Source organism: Pinus tabuliformis, chromosome 3_2, assembly GCF_031772625.1.
Source record: "Pinus tabuliformis cultivar Carrire ecotype Pingquan chromosome 3_2, CPIR1, whole genome shotgun sequence".
NCBI lineage: Eukaryota > Viridiplantae > Streptophyta > Pinopsida > Pinales > Pinaceae > Pinus > Pinus tabuliformis.
The window spans coordinates 484,397,413-484,419,279 of NC_142302.1; the positions used below are offsets into that span (position 1 = coordinate 484,397,413).

The following is a 21,867-nucleotide window of genomic DNA, read 5'->3' on the forward strand; positions in this document are numbered from 1 at the left end:
CTCGCCTACGTTAAGGACCTACTCAGAGCACTATGTCAATGTCAATGTCAAAGAACTCACTAGCAGAATGACCACTCACAAAATTAACCTTTTTATTTGAAAATGATTTGTCAAACACTGACAAACACCGAAAATAAATCGCTCTCCACTAGGAAAATTATGTCACATCAAAGCTCGTTCAACTAATAGAAAATTAAAAATAAAATTTCAATTAGAAAATTAATTTTGAATTTACAAAAAATTACGAATATTCAACATTTTTCCAAAACTTTAATTAAAATTACAAAAATTCAACAAAATAATAAAAAAGAAACACTGACACTTTCATCGATACTATCTTCCCCACGAAACAAAAACTAATAACCTTATCATAACAAACAAATATCACTCGCCCCCAGCAAATAAAACACCACTCACGTGCACCGAAACCTTAAACCAATAACCTTATCACAAGTAAGGAAAGAACTCTATAACACCTCTCAACATAATAAAAATAAAAAAACCCACCAAAACCTTCTTCCAAGGGTGTTTACACTAACAACCTTATCACAACCAACAATATTTTTATTAAAAAAAAAATTTAAATAAAGAAAATGAACTTACAGTTTAGACGTTACACTAAATTCAGGGAGCCTCTGGTTGGGTTGGACATGGTCTATCTAGTGAACAGCGGGTACCTACTGTCATTTTATAAACCCTTACCCTAGAAACGTAGGGTTTTGTTTTGATTTCTCAGGTTCTGTGATTGTCTCTGCCATATTCTTCATTCATCTTAATCTTTTGCTTCTCAGACAGTTTACCGGAAAAGACGATGAATGCGGGTAGGACTCTTCGTTTCATTTCGAGCAAGCTCAGTCCTTCTGCTAGCAGCAAAGCGGCGCCCTTTACAACAAGGGCTGGGTCGCCTCAGACTGCCTTCCATGGCAGAGAAACATCCCTCATCGAGTTCCGCGGCACGCGATTTCTTGGAGCGGTTTCTATCCCGCAAGCTCCTGTTCGAGTTCCTCTGAAATATTTTTCTGCTATACCCACTAATTCGTCGATGACGGATCCTTCTCCCAATTGGAGCAACCGGCCCCCAAAGGAGACGATTCTGCTAGATGGCTGCGATTACGAGCATTGGCTCATTGTTATGGAGCCCCCTAAAGACAACCCCACCAGGGATGAAATTATTGATAGCTATATAAAGACTCTCGCTCAGGTTGTAGGAAGGTGAGGGGAGGGGTTCGAATCCATTCCTGTGTGTTTTTTGGTTTTCTTTTTTTTGTTCTTTTACACCTGTTTGATTTTTCTTATTGAGACGTTAGTTGGCTCAGGTTTTTGTATTTGAGGGTTTTGATTAATGAAATGGTTTTGGTTTTCTCTTGATATTTGTAGCGAGGAGGAAGCCAGGATGAAGATTTATTCTGTATCTACAAAACACTACTTTGCATTTGGCTGCCTCGTATCGGAAGAGCTGTCTTACAAGATTAAGCGTATGTAGTAGTTCTCAATCATCTCTATGAATTTTGTAGGCCTATCATAATTTCTTTTCTGATAATGGTACCTGGGGTTTTACTAAGGTTTTCCTGTAAATTTGCAGCCCTGCCTAATGTACGCTGGGTGCTCCCTGATTCTTACTTGGACCCCCGAACTAAGGACTATGGAGGTAAGGGTGATTTTTATCTTTTTTATATTTTGTTTCGTAGTTCCAGCGGAGTCTTGTGAGTTGTTTTTCAGGTCGTGGGATGTAATTCATTTGGCAGCCCATTGATTTCCTTAGGTTGAAACATGCATGCTACTTGTCAAGATGCATAGAGACATGTTCCTGATTTATTCACCAGCAAGTATAGTTTTTAAAAATAATCTTTATGAAACTGCTACTCTTGTGATATGGGAGCCATTTTCCCAACAATGCGAAATATGCTGGCATGATCATCGATACAAAGAATTTAAAGGAAATATCTATTCACGTGTGAGTGCCAACAATTTGATCTTAAGTTTAGGCTATGGTGAAAGTACTCTATCTATTCACGTGTGAGTGCCAATAATTTGATCTTAAGTTTAGGCTATGGGGAAAGTACTCTTTTTTCTCGGAAAATTCTGCATCCGCAGTTGGTTTGTAATACATATGTTTCTCTATAAAATCTCAGTTAGTTTAGAGATTTTAGTCCCCGTTGATATTTGGTTTGCAAAATCTGTAATCACTTTGGAAATTTCTCTGTATGGTGGAGATATCTTCGATGTTTTCTTTTTAACATATCTACCTTTTGAAAGTATATGGAGGCTTTTTTTTGTTCCTACAATTTTTTTTGGGGCCAGGTCAAATATTTTCTTTATCTACGAGGTGCAGTGAATTCCAATTCCTTGGGTTGATAAAGCTCACTTTAATATGGGGCTGTCAAATTCACTTCACTTCCTCTTAGCTATTATGACCTATAGTTAAACTATGAACTCGTTGTTTGACTAGACCATTCAACACATTGTTAATTCTTCAACTTCAAGTCTCCTTGTTATCTCCTAATCAATTCTTGTGAAGATATGATCATTTCCTTTCTTACACCTCCACTCTAGTTGAGCACATTCATTGTTAGTTATATCATTTCCATGTTCAACTCTGCATTGTAGCAATAAATCCCAACCATCTGAGATAAACCCAATTGACTTAATCTTGGCTAATTTGTACACATAATCAAAGCTTTAATTCTAGTGAGTTATAAGGGAATTTTCTATCTCAACCACTAGACCACATTCCAAGGAACCACTACATTCAATGCTATCACTTGACATGCCATTTGCAAAATCATTCCAAAAATTATTTGCAAAAACTTTCCAAAAATAATTGAACTAATTTGTAATTCTATATGTTTTATGAAACTAGAAATATGCGAGTTATGTCTCTCGTTTTATTTTTCATGTAAATCACTCTGTAATGTTTCCTAACTTGATATGCTTGAGTAAGTTATATTTCATAATGGTCTATTTTGTAGTCCACATTGCTCAATGAATTTGTGATCAAGTTCTTTGTACAATAGTTGATGCTTTAATGAGTGCCTAGAGAGTTGAGCTCAACACACATGTACCTTTATTGACTAACCTTACTTTTGTGTAAGCCATGATTACTTATTTAGAAAATTGTTTTGTTTTGTTTTTGTTAGTGTTGCCATTTTTTTCATTAGTTATAGCTTGGTAGAAATTCCTATTATTGCCTATTATATTTTACCCATGAACATATGCACACAAGTTGTGCGAAACATTACGAGTACTCTCACATAATCACCTCATATTCAGATGTCTCAAAATTCTCAAGGTTATTTTCATCTTTAAACTTGGTGTTCTTTTTTCAGAAAATATATTAGTGGTTCAACATCAAAATCACTTTGAATTATTGGATGGAAGTATTTTTTCAAGGTCGTACTATTTTCCTTCCTTCTTTTTCCCTTATACATGAATATCTTTGTTGATATAAAGGCATTTCATTCGTTCATGCTCTTGTAGGCCAGATCATTATTCTTGTGTATGCTACTTAGTTTATTTTCATGTAACTAAGTATCCTACCCTCTAGCATATAGGAAAGGTTAAGATATTCTTCAGGGCTCAAGGCCATTCAATAAAAAAGCTACAACAATATACTACATATGAGCTCAACATCTTACTTGCGAGAATTGAACTTAGTTGAGGATAACAATTGTTCCTCCTAGTCACTTGAGATCAACCCAATTGACAATGCTTGGTCTTCAAATAAGGTCTTCATGCTATGGGCAACCACTTATTCGACTTGTTCAACCATATGTAGTCTGTGAGTGTTTATCACAATCTTGGTCACATCACATTATACACCCAATTCAAAAATTGGGTTCTAGTATGGTTCCCAACAACTACAAGACAATCATGGTAGGTGATACATTCTATAAACTTTATGCTACGACCCTCGACTTTATGCCTTCAGGGGACCTTGGGAGGGAGAAACTCAACGAGAGGACAGACTGGATAACAACATGAGTACCAAATCATTGATCACATCCTTACACTCCATCCCATTATTGAGGAGGCACAACCTCACTCTTCAAAAGTTTATTACTGATTTGTGGGCTTTCAAAAAGCTTTTAACTCTGTTCTCTGCAAGGCTTTATTCTAAAGACTCAGAGATATTGGTATCTTTGGTACCTTGTTGACAACTATCATGCGCCTTAACGAACCTTTGTGATTAGTTCTTGGTCGTCTTCGCACAACAAACAGATTATCAGATTTTATCATGAGTACCATTGGGGTCAAATAATGTTGTCATCTATCCCCCACATTGTTTGATATCTACATTGACAAGGTAGAGTTATTTTTGCATGACATTTAGGAGGGAGATGGATGCCTACTCCATTGTGTTTTTATATATTTCCTACATTTCATTGATGATGTGATCCTTCTAGCCTCATTCTTTAAGGGGTTGCAGATACAGTGGGATGCCTTGGTCCTCTTTTGTGACCTTTGATAGTTGACAATCAACTTGGGTAAAACCATTTCTTTTTTAGAGGAGAGGAGATTGAGATCACTTGTATGTCCACCTACTTGGGGGTACTCTTCACAAGCCCTCCTTTCATTCTAATGCACTCTAGACTCAAGTCATCAAAGGATATGGTTCCATTTGCTTGCTTAAGAGACTGTTTTTGGAATCACTTCCAAGACATATGGGTTATTGGGTTACTAGAGTTAGATTGGTCTTCAATAGGGAGTAGAGATCATGCTCATTTGTTGCATCATTAGGTGCAAGCAGTTAGACCTCTAGCCCATCATCCTTGCAGAGTTTGAAGCTTATTCCCTTTGGATTGAAAAAATCTTTGGCCTCATCTCACTCTTGCACTGGATTTAGAGTTTTGGTAATACAACAAAGGGGCGGGATCAATACCCTTACTTGGCTTACTTTTCATCGGAACTCATTGTATCCGTGAGTTCTCTAGTCCATTCTCGATTCTAGTATGTTGGTGTCTCACATCTCTTAGCATATGTTGGCATTATGATGGATTGCCTCCACCTTTTCAGATATTCCTTGGATGCACTTGGTCACCTCCTACCTACTTGATAAAAGCTAAACATGGTCATCAAAGAGGACATCTATAAGCAGTTTGTGAGGGTCATTTGGATCAACCCTCATGGTAGGTTATGTCCAAAGATGGCATTTTATGGTGAACACTTAATGGTTTTGAGATATGGACGTATTATTCAACCCCCTTATACATATTTCCATTGGATGCACACTCCTTTAAGCTCTTCAGATATCCTTGGGCCAATTCAGAGTTGGGTCTCATAGATTATGATTCGAGACTGACAACAAAATCAGCTGCTTGGATAGGATAGGTCAACTGTGCCATCTCCATGAGATAGAGATTGAAGATCATATAATCTTTTGTTGCCAATTTTATTACGAGATCCAAGGATGATTCCATTATCTTTTTGATGGGATACAAACAATTGGCTGATTCTTTAGGTACCTTGGCCAAAGATGCTTGGCCCTATATGTAGGAGGCTCTTTGTCTTGATGCTTTCATCCTTAAACCATATCCACTTTAGACCTAAGCCTATACTCAATATATTACTTCCTTTTAATGGTGCTTTTGAATTAGAGTACCAAGTAGCCACTGAGGATAGATGATTCCAGATCAATGAAGTCACGGGGCTCTATCCCTATCCCAGTGAAACCCCAATAGTGCCACTAGACCAGGCCTGGTTCTAATAAACAATATATTTGCATGATATGTTGATCTTATTTTGCAATTCACTAACAAATATGTTTTCATCAAAGTTCTTTTTTCGACAAGCTGCTTTCTTTTATCACGATGATGCAAAAAACACACTTTTCCCTAATATGAGAATATTATAATCGATTTCAAGCTTGCATACAATATCAAGGAAGATGCATTTAGTGATGAATTTGTGGGTGGGAAGTATCTATTTCCATCAATGAAGAACAATGAGTCATGGGGCTCTATCCTTGTCTTAGTGAGACCATAGTAGTGCCACCAAACTAAATCTTATTCCAACAGACAATATAGTTGCATGACATGATCTTATTTTGTGATTCACTAACAAATAAGTTCTCATCAAAGTTCTTGTTTGGACAAGATTCTTTCTTTTATCACAATGCAAAAAGCACACCCTTCTGCAATATGAGAATATTATAATCAATTCATGCTTGTGTACAATATCAAGGAAGATCTCTTTAGTGGGGAGGTTGTGGGTGGGAAGTACCTGTTCCATCAATATTGCTTTTGACTTGCATCTAGCGCCAACCTCTTGAATCAATTGGCTTGAATAGGCAATATGGCACATAAAATACGAACCACTTCTTATAGGATTTCAACCTTGTTTGGGTGATTATCACCAACTTTACTTAAAACCATCAAATACATTGTTGACAATTTCTCATAAAAAAATGTGTGTTTATTGTAAATGTTAGTTATTCATTGCAACTTTTTGTCCAAATTATTTGGATGTTTTGTGTGCTTTTTAACTCGAATTGAACTTTTGAGTTTTTGTAATATGCTTCTAGTTGATTTTGATGGCAAGATAACTTTTTAACTATGATGAAAATAACACAAAAAGCCCAAATTTACTATGAGGAAATATTTTCTAAACATTATAGTAAATGATTACAATTCAAATCAAGAATACCCAAAGGTTAAATAAGAAAAAAAGGGCATAAACAAAGAGAACTATCAATCGTTACCTACCATTTATTTGAATAAGAACCGATGTTATTAGAACGAGATCGATTTATCCCAAAAATGTGAATGAGATTGGAACTAGAAAAAAAATGTAAAAATTTTGGTATATAAAATTTTTCGATCAAAAAGTACATAAAATATTCAAATTTGGAAGAAAGACATATATTTATATGCATCCATATGAATATGAACCATTATACACTATGAAATTTTCCTCATTTATATAGCAAGTAACAATGCATGTAATCAAAATAGCATTGAGTGAAATACATGTCTAAACCAAAATACATCAACAAAGAGGCTCTGCATGGCCTCTAGAGTCCAAAAATAAGCAAAGTATTAATGAGTAACTAGTCAAGACTCTAGACTTTACAATCGGATTATATGGTACTAGGTAGAATTATTGATTAGACTCGACAATGGGATTTTGGCTTGCCTCCTCTGGCCTTGAAGATAGTGGTACCTGTTCCTTTGGTTGTGGAAGTGGGTCCTAGTCCATCCAAGAAGGGTTTTCATTGTCAAATGTTGGTGCATGGCTCTCCACAACCCACACTAATGAGGCATCAAAGTCATCTAAGGCTATGTTGCCTGATACAGGGGTGTTGTTCAACAATTGATTGCGCTTCAACTAAAGGTTGTACTAAACAAAAAGCATACCATTTAACCATTTTCTTTCCAAACTCTTTTTCTTCTTGGTGTGTATAGGCTAAAAAATGCTCCAGTTGCATTCACACCCAGAAGCATTGCATTTGTGGCTCAATATTGAAACTGCAAACTTTTGCAAATTAGGGCATTGGCCATGTCACTGTTCTCACCAATAGGTTGCAGTAAGAGTTGGAGGAAAAATAAAAATAAGTTTTAGCAAATGACTTTGAAACTTTGACTCAACTTCTGCAAGTAATAATATGTTTTGACTTTGACATTTCTTACTTGTGGATTCTTTGATCTACTTTTTGTAGCCATAAACAAGCCAAAGGTATTGATACTCTCACGAATGTAAGAGCTTACTATGTGTCTTATTTGGTATCTTTGGATTAGGGATCATGCACTCAATGTATCTGTGTAATCCATTTTTATACCTCCCCATTTGCTTTAATATATTTTTAGTTAAATAATGGTACCTTCAAGGTTTAGAAGATAAAAGATATTCATTAATTGAATTTGAATCTCTGGGTAAGCTTGTGTAATGAATACTAGAACTTAAAATCTTTGAAATTACATACCTTGGGTTTATGTAATTGCTAGCTACATGTAAAGATCTATAGAGTTGTTCCATCTATCATTAGTGATTTTCCATAGAGGAAGATACTTCTGTCTTCTATAAGCTTATGTTGACTTTATTGTCTCTTTGGCTTGATCCATGGCCTCATAAATAAAACTCATTGTGGGTTTATCATCATCCACCATTTGCAACACTTTCATAAGAGGTTAATTGAATAATGCTGTCTTTTTCCTTTCTCTTTTCACACTTTGTCAATTGCCTCTTTCCTTTCGGCCTTTTTGCTCCACTCAGATTCATTCCACTCATTACAAGAGAACATCAAGTTGGCCTTTTTTGGAACCATGGATTGTGACAAAAGAAAGTTTGTTACAACTTGATGTTCGGATAAGTTCTCTACCCTTGGTGTTTTTCCTCATAAGGTTCAAAACCCATGTGTGTTTGTAGATATACTTAGTTATGGATTTTGCTTGGTTCACACACTTCATCCTCTCAATTTTTTGATACCATCAAGCATGAGGTCCAAACAATGGGCTTCACATGGAGTCCAAGAAATGGTTGGGTGTTTTTCCACCAACATCCTTTTTTTTGCAACACAATTGGATGTGTTGCCTCTGATGACCTATACAACATTCCCCACCCCACCCCCACAACTACTAAATCCAAAATATGAAATTATAATTGTGCATCATTCACTTGATTAGATGCATCCACAAATTTAAGAAACATGATTTCTTTTGGGCAAGCAATTAGGAAATTGATAATGGTGTGAGATCTTATCTAAGTTCATCCATCGAAATGATTGTGCATCTTATTTTAGTCATGTTGAGAGTTATAGTGAGGACAAGAACTTCCTCACATATTCAAATTTCAATGTGAACATGTGGGAAGTAGTTTGAGATATTTTCGAAAAGTAGTTCTAGTTTTGGAAAAAGTATCTATTTTGTAATTCACTTAAATTAAAAAAGTTAGTCTTATATATAACAATCAAGTCTAAAATTTTATTTCCTTCATGACTATATTAAAAATAGATTCTTGACTAAAAGTAGGTAGAGGCTTCTAATGCACACTTGAGTAGTTGAGCAAATTGAGCGATAGAGAGGGAGAGAGTGCACAATGAGGAAAGAGGTTTTTCCAGTAGCATGCAGTCTCATATAGACATCCAAACAATTTTATGAACATTATTTTATGAATCCGTGTAGTAGTATGAAATTTGTACAACAATGTTGTACAACAGTCATGCAACCTGTACAACAATGGTGTACAATAGAGAATTGATGTTGCTATTTTTCATTAGTTGTACCTCTTAAACAACTTGTAGAAGCTCAAATTCAAGGTGAGTGTGAGATATTCTCTAAGTTCATCCATCAAAATGATTGTGCATCCTATTTTAGTCATGTTGAGAGTTATAGCGCGGACAAGAACTTCCTCACATATTCAAATTTCAATGTGAACATGCAGGAAGTAGTTTGAGATATTTTCGAAAAGTAGCTTTAGTTTTGGAAAAAGTATCTATTTTGTAATTCAATTAAATTAAAGAAGTTAGTCTGATATATAGCAAACAAGTCTAAAATTTTATTTCCTTCATGACTATATTAAAAATAGATTCTTGGCTAAAAGTAGGTAGAGGCTTCTAATGCACACTTGAGTAGTTGAGCAAATTGAGCGATAGAGAGGGAGAGAGGGCACAATGAGGAAAGAGGTTTTTCTAGCAGCATGCAGTCTCATATAGACATCCATACAATTGTATGAACATTATTGTATGAATCCGTGTAGTAGTATGAAATTTGTACAACAATGTTGTACAATAGTCATGTAACCGGTACAACAACGATGTACAAAAGAGAATTGATGTTGCTATTTTTCAGCAGTTGTACCTTTCAAACAAGTTGTAAAAGCTCAAATTCAAGGTGACTTTGATAATCATGTAGCTTTGTTTTTTTGGGTTGTGTGTGGAGCTTCTTTCAAACAACTTGTAGAAGCTCAAGTTCAATGTGATTTTGATAATCTTGTTGCTCTATTTTTTTGGGCAGTAACTACTTGCATGTGTGTGAATTAATTTTTATGCATTTGTTTAATTTTTAGCTATTGTGTGATTGATGCTATGGTTTGAAGGTTAATTCAACATTAATTAAAATCAACATTCTACTTTGATTGATATCAGAAAGACATTAGTCGCCTAGTTCTTGAAATTCTCACATGGCATCATAGCTTGATTGATTTAGATTCTCAGGATTTCATGGCAATAAAATATTACAGGGACAAGTGGTTAGAGAATTTCAAAGTTATATATGATTTGTGTGTTTGTGCAAAAGATCTCAAAGATGGTAGAAATGAGCCTCTAGTTTAAGGACAAATTGGATGGTTCCTTGAAAATGATCTCTAGGATTTTGTCAAGAACATCATGATTCTATTTATGGATCCACGGGACTTGGTAGCTCACAACAAAAAGGAAATGAAGTCTAAGCGAATGATCTTGGATTTTATAAAGGGCCATTTGGTCCCTCATGTATTTAAGGATAATAAGATGAAGGAGATGTTGGATGTCTTGGTTAGTATGATATTGAAAAATAAAGCCAAATATGTAGAGATGACCAAATTAGACACAATCATTGGTCACTCTACGAAAATCACATAGATTTATGATCAACTTGCAGTGGTTGGGAAGAAGGTTGCAAGTGCCGAGCTAGTGAACATGACACTAAATGTTTTCCCAGCTTTTGGGAACCATTTGTCAAAGGGATTTGCGCTCGCGAAACCTTCTTGACTTTGAAAGACTTTGAGATGATTGTATCCAAGAGGAGAGACTCGAATGGAGTCAAAGGCCAGTAATAATGGTAGTGACAAGAACTAGCTCTACGTGGTTAGTTAGATGTGGGTAGAGGTAAAGGACCTAGTAAGGGTAAGGGAAAGAGTGAGGAGTCAACGTCATAGCTAGGCAAAAGGGACTAGAGTAAAATCAAGTACTTTAGTTGTCATAAACATAGTCATTACGCATCACAGTGTTTGAATAAGGAGGATAAAGGGAAACAAAGCATAAGTTGGTATTAGGTAGTAGTCTTTGCAGAAAATCAAATGAATGAGTGTGCTGCCAACTTCAAGAAGGATTTCTTGATTATTTCTTGCCTTTCTACTAGTGTGTTTTCAAGGGATGTGTTGTATGTGGAAAATTGGGCATTTTGATGTATGGCATCGACCCAACTGTTGTTTTCTAGTTCAAAGAAACAAGATTCAGGAGTATAGGGTGAGCTTGGTGATGGTTCTAACGCCCAATAAGAGGAGTTGGTACCCCTTTCGACTTTAGTCAGGTACTTATTTAGATTTTAACGATGTCTTGTTTGTTCCATGTCTTAGGAAGAATTTATGTTTAGTTTAACTCATGGAGGATAAGGGATTTGCAATGGAGTTAAAGAATTGGCAAGTCCTCAGTAGGCCAAAGGATTTTAGCATATATACAACTCAGGTAAGGGGGGTTAGAGAAGCTAATTTGTGTCGGTTGGAGGGTGAACCTATTTGAGCGTTTGGTACATAAATGCGACAACTTGTGTGAGTTGTGGCATAAGAAGAAAGGGCACCTGCTTCATTGGGTGTTGCCTATTTTGAGTGAGTCTTCCAGAGTTCAATACTGAGCAACATGGTGAATGTAGAGGGTGCATGCTTGACAAGGGTTGAAAATGCAATAAGAAAATCTAGTTTCTAATTTTGACTTTGCCTTGGTCAAATTAGATTAAAATTCGAATTTCAATTTCAGCAGAATACTTGGAGGTAGTTAACTGAGTTGACATGGCTTTTATCACTTAGTTAACTCAATAAATTTGAGTTGGAGACACTTGAGTTCAGTTCTACATTATTGATTGCTAATTTGTAGCAATCTATTTAAGTTAATAGTCATTGTCAGTTTAACTAGTTCTCATTGTCAAAAGAACTAGTGGAAGTCAAGTTGTGTGTGTGTAACTTTTTCAACACTGAGTGATCATCCAGTTAACTGATCAATCAACCCAAAATAAAAGTTACACATAGAGAATTTGAGTTACCCAGTTGAGATTGGAGTTCAAGGGCAGTGTACTATCAGTTGTAAACTAATCCAAGTTGTACATGTGGTGCATGCAGTCAGAGGATTTCCCTATGGTAATTGCGCAATTCCTTGGTGCCAAATTCCTAAATAATAGGGACAATTTCCCAAGGGAACAACACAAGGAAATAGGATCTTGGGATGTTGGGCCAGGTTCAGTTAGTTAGGCAAAGAGATAGACTATACTAGTGTAGGGTGTGCTTAGGCTTGAGCAAACATTGTATTTCTTCTCTATTCTCTGATTAATGCAATACAGATAGTAAGGGGTTTTGAGTAGTTGCTTTCCCCTAGATAAATCTCTATGTATGTGTGATGTTTCCTTTTGCATGTCAATGATTCTTGTTTTAGATGGTGAATTAACTTCCACAAATGAGTAGAGTAGCTTCAAGTCTGGTGAATTAGTAAATTTCATGAGCAGTTTTGAATCTACACATTAATTTCTACAACAAGCATGCCAAGGTAGCTTCCCCAGGCAATGAGCATAGGTCTAAGTGGATTCTAGACCTAGTACATTCAGATGTTTATGGTATGATGTCATATGTGTCAATAACAAGGACAATGTATTATGTTTCCGTTATTGATAATTTCTCTCGCAAGACTTTGATCTACTTCTTAAAGACCAAGAATGAGGCCTTTAGCAGGTTTTAGAAGTTCAAAGTTCTAGTTGACACTAGACAACGAAGAAGATCATATTGGACAATGCAAGAGATTGGACCAAGGAGTTTGAGGGTTTTTGCAAGGAGGTGGGGATCAAGGGGTAGTTGATAGTTTTGTACAACCCACAACAAAATGGAGTTGCATAGCAGAATAATTGATTCGTTATAGTGGTTGTTAAAGCCATGATATATGTCTAGGACTTGGCGATGTTTCTTTGGGATGAGTTATGCAACACAACAATCTACATCAAGATTCAGTGCCCTTACAAGATCTTTTTGAAGACAAGACACTGATGGAGGCATTCACTAATATGAAGCTAGAGTTGAGTCATTTCTACATCTTTGGTTGCGTAATTTATATCCATGTACTGATAGAGAAGAAGACCAAGTTGGAGACCTCCAACATGAAGTGTCCTTTTGTGGGTTACAATGAAACTTCAAAGGCTTACATGGTTTATGTTCCATAGCAGAGGAAGTCAACAGTGAGCCAATATGTAAAGTTTGAGGAAGTCTTGTGAGCTATTCCAATGATGGATGAGTAGCAACATGCTTTCAAGCTTGAGTTAGGGTTACTAGTGATTTCTTGGGCATTACGGGGGAAGACATGAGCCCCTTCTACTTTTGTCAAGAGACCTTAATTCTTCAATTAGATATTGAGGGATGCTTAGGAGCACGTTGAGGCTTCTAGGAGCATTTTCAGAGGAGACAACCTTTGAAGAAGTTTCCATACTATATAGCATTGATGAACAACATTTTAGATTTCAAGCCTTCCTAATTTTTAGGATGTAGTAGACCAATAGGTATGGTGGGATGCCATGGTGGATGAGTACACTTCCATTGTGAAGAATGATGTTTGGGACATAGTGCCAAGATCGAAAGGGAAGTTTGTTGTGAGTTATAGGTTATATAAGATCAAGAGTGCTGTAGACAGATGATAATATTGAGAAGTTCAAAATGAGGTTTGTAGCAAGAGGGTTTACCGAAAGATAGGGAGTGGTCTATGAGGAGTGTCTTTGGTTTCATATATGGGATGGAGCATACATCAAATGGATGTGAAGACAACTTTACTTAATGGGATCATTGAGGAAGAAGTGTACATAGAGCAAGCTTAGGGATTTGAGGTAAATGGGAATGAGTTCCGTGTGTAGGGTTAAAAAAGACTTATATGGACTGAAGCGGGGATTAGGGGCATGGTATTCTAGGATTGATGGGTATATATAGCGTATGGGTCTCACCAAAAGCAAACAAGATTATAAATTATATTATATATTTGTTTTGGTTGATCTACTTATTTTGGTGTTGCTTACATGACTTGTTTTTGATAGGTGATGAGAAGTTGATTACATAGTACAAAGTAGACATGGTAGTTTAGTTCGAGATGAAGAATATAGGCTTTATGTATTATATATTGGGGTTGGACGTTTGGTAGAGACTAGGGGAGTTTTCCCTTGGGAAGGGTAAGTATGTAGTTCAAATCTTGAAGATGTTTTGGATGGAGGATTGCAAACCTATGACCACACCCATGATCATTAATTTCAAGAAGGTGACAATGTAAAATTCAAAGTGAATGGATCCAATTATGTATAGGCACTTGATAGATTTGTAACAACCCCGAAATAACATGATGTAATTAATTAGATTAATCAAGCGATTTATAATCAACACGCAATTTATCAACTAGTTAACATTAAATTCCAAAAAAAATGTGAGTAGAGACAACTTACTTGTGGAACGCTAGTTGAATGCTGGTTGAATTCTGCTAACTGCAACAAAGTCTTGGGGACGACTCTCCACCCAACCGTAGGCTCAATTGCACAAAATCTTGCTACAACTAGCCACCCCTGAGCCCTCAATCAACGTACTACTGCCAGGGTATCCTTTGTCTCCTAACACTATTCTCCCAGAGAAGGGATAATGGAATCATGGAATGATGGAATACCTCTCATCTTCCTCCCCATCTATTAAATAAAGCAAACATGGGAAGGGGAACCATATGCACACACTCCATGTGTCAACATGCAACTTTACTGCTTCTTGTTTTATTTCTCTTGTTTTTACTTTTTGATAGCTTTACTGATTTTTACTATTTTTCTGTTTATTCTTATTTATATTTATTTAGAGCATGTAATTAATTTATTTTATTATTATTTATTATTTATTTACTATTACTATTTTTCTTGTTTATTTATATTATTTATTTAATATTATATTATTTATTATTTATTATTAAGGGACATTACATACTTCCCCACTTTAAGGAACTTCGTCCCGAAGTTAAGTTGAATTATTTATTTATTTTGTTATTTATTACTTCATGTAACAGTCCCAACACCCTTTTCTGAACTAGTATAACCAGCAGGGATTGAAAGTTTCACAACACCCGGGAAATCCCAAGGAATCTCTGTCCTTTTTCCCACTTTCGGAATCAGGCATAAGCCTCCTAGGGCTTGAAATTCTTGAGTCCCTGACGAGAACTTGATCAAGTATATATCTATTTTTTGGACTTCATTTTGTATTAAGTGACTCCTTGATATCATGAAAATGATGGCCTTTGAAGCTTTGGACCACACAAAGCTACAATGTCTAACTTAGGTTGATAATATGCAGAATTAGTATCATTGAAAGGCATGTCTGCATCATGCCCCCATCTAGTAATGCATTTTCAATCAGCCACCTTCATCTTGTTCAATTGGCGTCAAGGGTGGGCTAAGCACTAGAAGTGGTGCTGGGTACAAAGAGAGTCAAGCACTTCTATGTGGCCTCTTCAAATTGAATGAACTAGGGTAAAGAACATGTCCATCTCTATGTTCAATAGGAAAATTGGAGGATCCTTCAAAACTAGGCATTTGATTTTTAAGTTCATTGTTATAGTCATCATCAATTTGATTTCTCTCTATAATATTACTTTTCTTGGCCTTGGCTTTATCTCCTTGGAAGGATTCAACATGACCTTGTATCTCTGCTTTTAGATCAACAAAGACTTTTAGGCAAGGTTCTACTTGTCTTCCTGCATGTGCTAACTGTTGTTTCATCTTATGGATACCCCCTTTTAATTTTTTTCTCACCATAGTCATATATCTTTATCCCCTTGTCATCCAAATGGTAATGAACCCATGCTGGATCCCTCGTCTTTAGGAGCCATGGCAATTTTTACACCAACAAACAAAAATATTCAAATAAAACCTTAGGAGTTCTTAATTATCAGGAAAAAAACAGCAATTGTAAAGAGAAGAAGAAGAGCAGCTTTCACACACTCTTCTACGAATTTGTAAGGCATATGAAAGTAACTCCTAACAGCCCATGAAATTCTGAAAATGACCCCTTCAATCAGCTCCAAAAACTGTGCAAAAACAACCCGAGAATTTTGAAAATAGTCCCCTGAAACAGCTTCAAAACTGCCCAAGAAAATCCATTGAAAACTCTTCAACTCAGCTCTTTAACCAGCTTTGCATCTCCACAGTGTATAATTACATGGTTGGATATGGTTGGATCAGTACATTCATCCAAGTCCTGATGATGAACCACACTTAGTGGTTTGAAAAGCGTTGACAGAAAATTTGAAATATGATTTTTCGGAAGGATTCTCTTGAGTAACTTTGAAACAGTTTTGCAAACAGCTCTCCAAAACTTTTCATGAAACTTAGCTTAAGAATTCCAAATATCTCAAATGAATTGTGTGAGTGAAATAGAGGGGTGGGGGATTGTGACCTTTTTAAATAGCTTTAGTAGGGCCCTAAGGTTAGGTATTTTACTTGCCATTTATTTATTTATTTTTAATTTAATTAAATTGATTTTCGGTGGTACCTAGCCATGCTGTACCGTGCTAATTTGGTATAGAACCAAAGCTTAACCAGTCTGAAACGCCAAATTGGACTAGCATGGTGCCAAAACTGGTTGGATCAGCCGATTGCAGTGTGGTTCCAACAACACTGATAAGAACACTTACATACCCAAATAATTAACACATACGAAAGAGATCTAGCAAAAGATCCAAAAGCAAAAGAACGCAAGCAAATCCCAGACTTTGGACTTTTGCCTGCTAACCTTTCTTTCCGTGCTTTTTGCAGGAGTTCCCCTAAGGTGCCCAAATGTAAATCACTATCTCACCTTATTGATCTTGTACAGTAGTCTCACTTTGGAGTTTTGGAACTCTGCAGTTAGTGGCATACACCTGTAGCACCAGTGTAGAGCACTAAATGTCTAATGAAGTTGAACCATGCTTCTCTATCATCTGTAATCTATCTACCTTGTTCTCCAATTGCCACTCTCAATGTTGTCAGAACCAGGTACTTACAGCCTGTGAGATATTTTTGATTAGGCTACATTTCATATAGATGTAACAAATGTTGTCCAAGAATTTAACGGTTTTGCACTTCAACTTCAGTCTGCTATTTTCTTTAAGCATAACCTCTATACAATGAACTAGAGTGGCCATTTTAAACATCTCAACATTAACTTGCATCAACTTGAATCCATTTCTCTTTCTTGCAGAGGAGCCAGTTGAAATCATGTCTAGTCATTGGATTTTGGCTCCTGATTTAACTGCAATTTTATTTATGGGTTTCCAAATCAGAGTTAAATCATATTTAATTCGAGATTAAGTATTGTACGAAATGGACTGATTAATGGAAAATACTTTCATTTTTTAATAGCTTATGTTATTGAATTGCACATTTGTCTACCTGCTTGACCACAGAGCTCGTTATTGTCGTTAACATTGAAGACACACTACCTTTTTCCCTTGGGCTTTCTTCGATATTTGTAGAATGTTGATATTCTTTACTCAAAACGTGTTTGGAAATTTTTGTTTCACTGTTTGAATGATTTAGTTGGTACTTCTAATTTCTTTTTAAAAAACTGTTTTTAAGATAGTTTGGCTTTTCTTTTATTATTGAATGCAAGTGCCCCTGAAGTTGAATGTGGATCACAAATTCTTTTTTCGGAGTGCATGTTAAAGATTTTGCTGAAAACGTTGTCCCCGTCATTTAGGGTTAGCTTTTTTATTGTAAAAGTCGAGTTTTTGTTCTGGGATTGTTGGTTCAGCTTTGAATTTTGTGCCATTGTCTTTGGTGCCACTTTTGGTTTGTTCTGATTTCCTGAGCTTCTGTTTCAGGGGAACCTTTCATTAATGGACAAGCGGTTCCATATGATCCGAAGTACCATGAAGATTGGGTAAGGAACAATGCACGATGCAACGAAAGACGGTCCAATGATAGACCACGAAACTTTGACCGATCAAGGAACTTCGAGAGGCGAAGAGAAATGCAGCAGCAAGCAAGGCAGAATTACCAGCGCCCTCCACCACCCCCCCCTCGAGCAGCAGATAGTACTTTGCCGCCTCCACCACCCCCTCGAGCAGCAGATAGTACTTTGCCGCCTCCACCATCCCCTCGAGCAGCAGATAGCAATATGCAGCCTCCAAGAAATACCCAGTATTAAGTAAGTTATTCTATTTCCCATTAATTGGAATATTAATTGATTTGAAGTTGTAGACTTATTTCATTTATTGTTGGCAATTGGAATATTAATTGATTTGAAGTTGTAGACTTATTTCATTTATTGTTGGCATTGCAGGTCGCTGAAAGTAGGCCACTAAGGCCAGGGTGTACCCCTGTGGCATATTTACAACACATTGACTACACTTATTCATTAACACGTTAGCAGGGGATGCTATGTACTGCATTACTTGCCTTGCAGTAATAGAACATTATTAGAGTTGAATGTTTATGGACGGCACATGGCAAAAATAGCAGAAATAGAATAGGTTTCTAGGCAAGGTGTTCTTGTGTCTGAGGTTGGTTAATCTATAATGTGGTTTTCTATCCCTGATGCAGGACATGCTAAACTATTCCATGTATAATATTCTGGACATTGTTTTGGGCTAACGAATATTTATGTGAATGTTTAAACAGGAAAGTACTGCCTTTATATATCTGGGCTAAATCGAAAGTATGCACGCTTTTTGTGACCCACGGTTTGGTTAATATATTTTTCTTATTCGATAATCAAAATTCTATTTGCGTGGTGATAGTTAGCTGTTATAATTAACGCAGAGGTTTTCTCATGTTACTGACGAAATTCGATTGGAAGCAGATTGGTTACAGTGAAGTCTCACACCCCTGTTCTTTCATTAATTTTTTTGGCTAACCAGAGATCTTGTGTGAGTTGGCTTATCTTCTGCAAATGGAAGTCGTTTATTTTTTTTAATCTGATTGACGAGTTGAATCTTACACAATAGAATATCATATAGATCGGTGAGAAACTTCTAGCTACTTTCTCTCGTTTTGAAAATCAGATCTATTATTATGAAGCGGGTCTAACCAAATCTACTATATCAAGTGAAATCTACAACATCGAGTGAATCACAAGGTAGTCAGTAGGATTTTTACATATAATTTACAATACTCATTCTAGTTGGCTTATATTGATATATTGATAAAATGATATCTTTCATATTTCTTTTCGGAGAATCTCCTATTTATTGTGAATGATATGCTTTGATGAGAGCTATAAAATGCAGTGAAGTTGCAAAGTTAATATTGATAAAATGATATATTTTGTATTTCTGTTTGGAGAATCTCTATTTTTATTTAGAATGATAACACTTTGATGAGAGCTATTTAAGAAGTATAATGATGTTGTAAAATCGCTATTTATGAAGTATAATGATATTGTAAAATCATAATGCAACTTTGATGAAAATGTTTTTTTAATTAGAAATAGAAATTTGCATAAGTTTTGAATGGATTAATAAATCAATTCAAAATTGATTTATTAATCAACTTATAATTTATATTTTTATCGTTTGTTTTTATTGTGAATTTGATTTTTTAGTAGAATCTCTACATCATAAGGATGGGAAGCATGTGTTGAATTGTGATAGGGAAGCATGTTCTACATCATAAGGATGGGAAGCATGTGTTGAATTGTGATAGAAATTTTCTTTGTGCTTAAGGTATAATTATGGGGATAAAAACAAGAAAATGTTAAAAATAAGGTGAAGGGTTATGGATATGGTTAACATTGGAGTAGTTCAAGTTTTAATGGATCTAGAGGGAAAAAAAAGAAAATTCAAGAGCGCTAGCTGCTTATTTCGAGTTTTGTTGAGGATCATTTAACTTGTTCATGATGGTAAATGATGTATTATGTTGTAGGATATTTGATTATGGGGATAAAAACAGGAAAATGTTAAAGATAAGGTGAAGAGTTATGGATATGGTTAACATTGGAGTAGTTCAAGTTTTAATGGATCTAGAGGGGGAAAAAGAAAATTCAAGAGATTTAGCTACTTATTTTGAGTTTTGTTGAGGATCATTTAACTTGTTCATGATGGTAAATGATGTATTATGTTGTAGGATGTTTGATTAGTTGTTTGAAAGCATTAAGAGGTAAATTGCTATAAAATGAAATATCAAACAAAATAAATAGAAAAATAGCAATATTATGTAGTATATTGATCCTTTGTTAATATGTTGTCGGTTTTGATTGATCTCTTAGATATAAATCAAATAGAACAAAATATATAGAAAAATAACAATATTATGTGGTATATTGATCATTTGTTAATATGTTGGTTTTGATTGATCTCTTTGTTAAATATAAATAAAGTAGATGGGATCAATAGAATGTTTACAAGGTGGGCTCCCTCAATTTTTGTATAGTAAGTCTTTTAACCGATAATATGGTTGTGTTTAGGTTACCTTTGGGGTTCTCATTTAGTGTAAAATTTCTATTTACAAGTGTGAAACCCCAAGGACAAATTGGTGATGGGATCAATAGGATGTTTACAAGGTGGGCTCCCTCAATTTTTGTATAATAAGTTTTTTAATTGATAATATGGTTGTGTTTAGGTTACCTTTGGGGTTCTCATTTAGTGTAAAAGTTCTAATTACAAGTGTGAGATCCCAAGACAAGTTGGGGAAGCTACCTATTGTCATTTTAGCATCTTTTCCTTTCTCACTTTAAACAAGTTGGAATCCAATCTATGGATGACTAAGCTCAATTCATGTAATATGCAGGGAAAGTGAGAGAGTAACAAAAAAAAAAACAAAAAATAATTTTTGTGCTTTTGGGGTGGTAGTTGAAAGGGAAGGCTAATGTCTATTTGCTTGGGCTATAAGGTCATGCATGCAACTTCAAATGGTGTTTTGTAAAAGATTAGGGGTTGTAAGTAGTCATAGGTGGCATGCCCTATAGTCCTAATTTGGTTGCAAATTTTGGATCGGCCTCGACCTTATGAGGCACCCATTCGGCCCAATGAAAAGGCTATTTATATGAAGCATTCAACCTCCTCCAAGAGCACAATTTGGATTTGTTTGGTTCAAGCAAATTTGGACTTCCTGAGGTAGGAGAAAGGAAAGCCTAAAGTAAAAAGAAAAGACAAAATCTAAGGCACATCCCTGATGAAAGATGAGTTTCGAGGTACTATTTTGACGAGGAAAAAGGATGAATCTTTGTTGAAGATGGACGGATTTTTGAGGCAAATAAGGTTGAAATTTTGAGACATAGCAAGGCCAAGTTATGAGTTAATCACTGAAATCTTGGGTTGTAGGACCAAACTTTTGTAGTATAACTAAGTTGTAGGATTGAATTGATTAGTGCATGAGCATGACTAACCATATTGAAGTTATTGGGCAGTGATATGAGACTAGGAGGTTTTGGACCAGGTTTGACCAAACATTTTTAATGACAAGATATCTACATGTGTCTTTTGTTGAACTGGAGAATTTCTCTAAGGTAAAGGTTGTTGGGTTTTCCCAGGGCAAACTTTTGTGTTCATTGTTTGGTTCTGTTATTAATCCAACTATCTCATAAATGTCATATTGTTGATATCTTTTGTGTAATTGCTTAATGATGGGTAATGGTTAAGAATGTGAAATGAAACTAAATCTTTAGACTTACTTATTAGTAGAGAAGACTACGAAAATTCAAAATGGTGCATAAAGCTGCCATCCAACCTACAAAATAGTGTTTTTGATGGTGTGCCTAGAACAAAATGTTGCATATAACAAAGCCATACATGTAAGTGCACAAAGCTTAGACAAAAGGACATATCACCTTTATTCTATCACCTTTGTAAGATCCCAATTACAAATGGAGAATGCACAAAGCTTAGACATAAAGAAAGATCACCTTTATTTTATAAAGGTTGGGTTTTTTTTCTCACACCAAATATCCCAATTACAAATGGAGTAAACCTATATAAAGTATTCAACTCTGTTACCC

General features: G+C 35.6%; 1 protein-coding gene across 2 annotated transcripts; it reads left to right on the forward strand.

The window, feature by feature from the left end:
* The first annotated feature begins 520 nt into the window (after window positions 1–520).
* On the forward strand, window positions 521–18,585 carry LOC149181411 (multiple organellar RNA editing factor 7, mitochondrial-like). 2 transcript variants are annotated; one of them, XM_089416610.1, is made up of 6 exons: window positions 521–673; window positions 792–1,212; window positions 1,378–1,475; window positions 1,583–1,648; window positions 17,756–18,081; window positions 18,217–18,585. In XM_089416610.1, the coding sequence occupies exons 2-5, from the start codon at window positions 812–814 to the stop codon at window positions 18,079–18,081; spliced, it is 891 nt and encodes a 296-aa protein (XP_089272736.1). In that variant the 5' UTR covers window positions 521–673; window positions 792–811; the 3' UTR covers window positions 18,217–18,585. The 2 variants fall into 2 exon arrangements, with proteins under 2 accessions (XP_089272736.1, XP_089272735.1); XM_089416609.1 differs by having other exon boundaries at window positions 598–1,212.
* Window positions 18,586–21,867: the final 3,282 nt, after the last annotated feature.

Excerpts from the sequence above, each read along its gene's own strand:
- LOC149181411 (XM_089416610.1), top strand. The coding sequence starts at position 812 with ATGAATGCGGGTAGGACTCTTCGTTTCATTTCGAGCAAGCTCAGTCCT. Across the intron at positions 1,213-1,377 it reads CTCGCTCAGGTTGTAGGAAG|CGAGGAGGAAGCCAGGATGA; the intron begins GTGAGGGGAGGG and ends TGATATTTGTAG. Across the intron at positions 1,649-17,755 it reads CCGAACTAAGGACTATGGAG|GGGAACCTTTCATTAATGGA; the intron begins GTAAGGGTGATT and ends CTTCTGTTTCAG.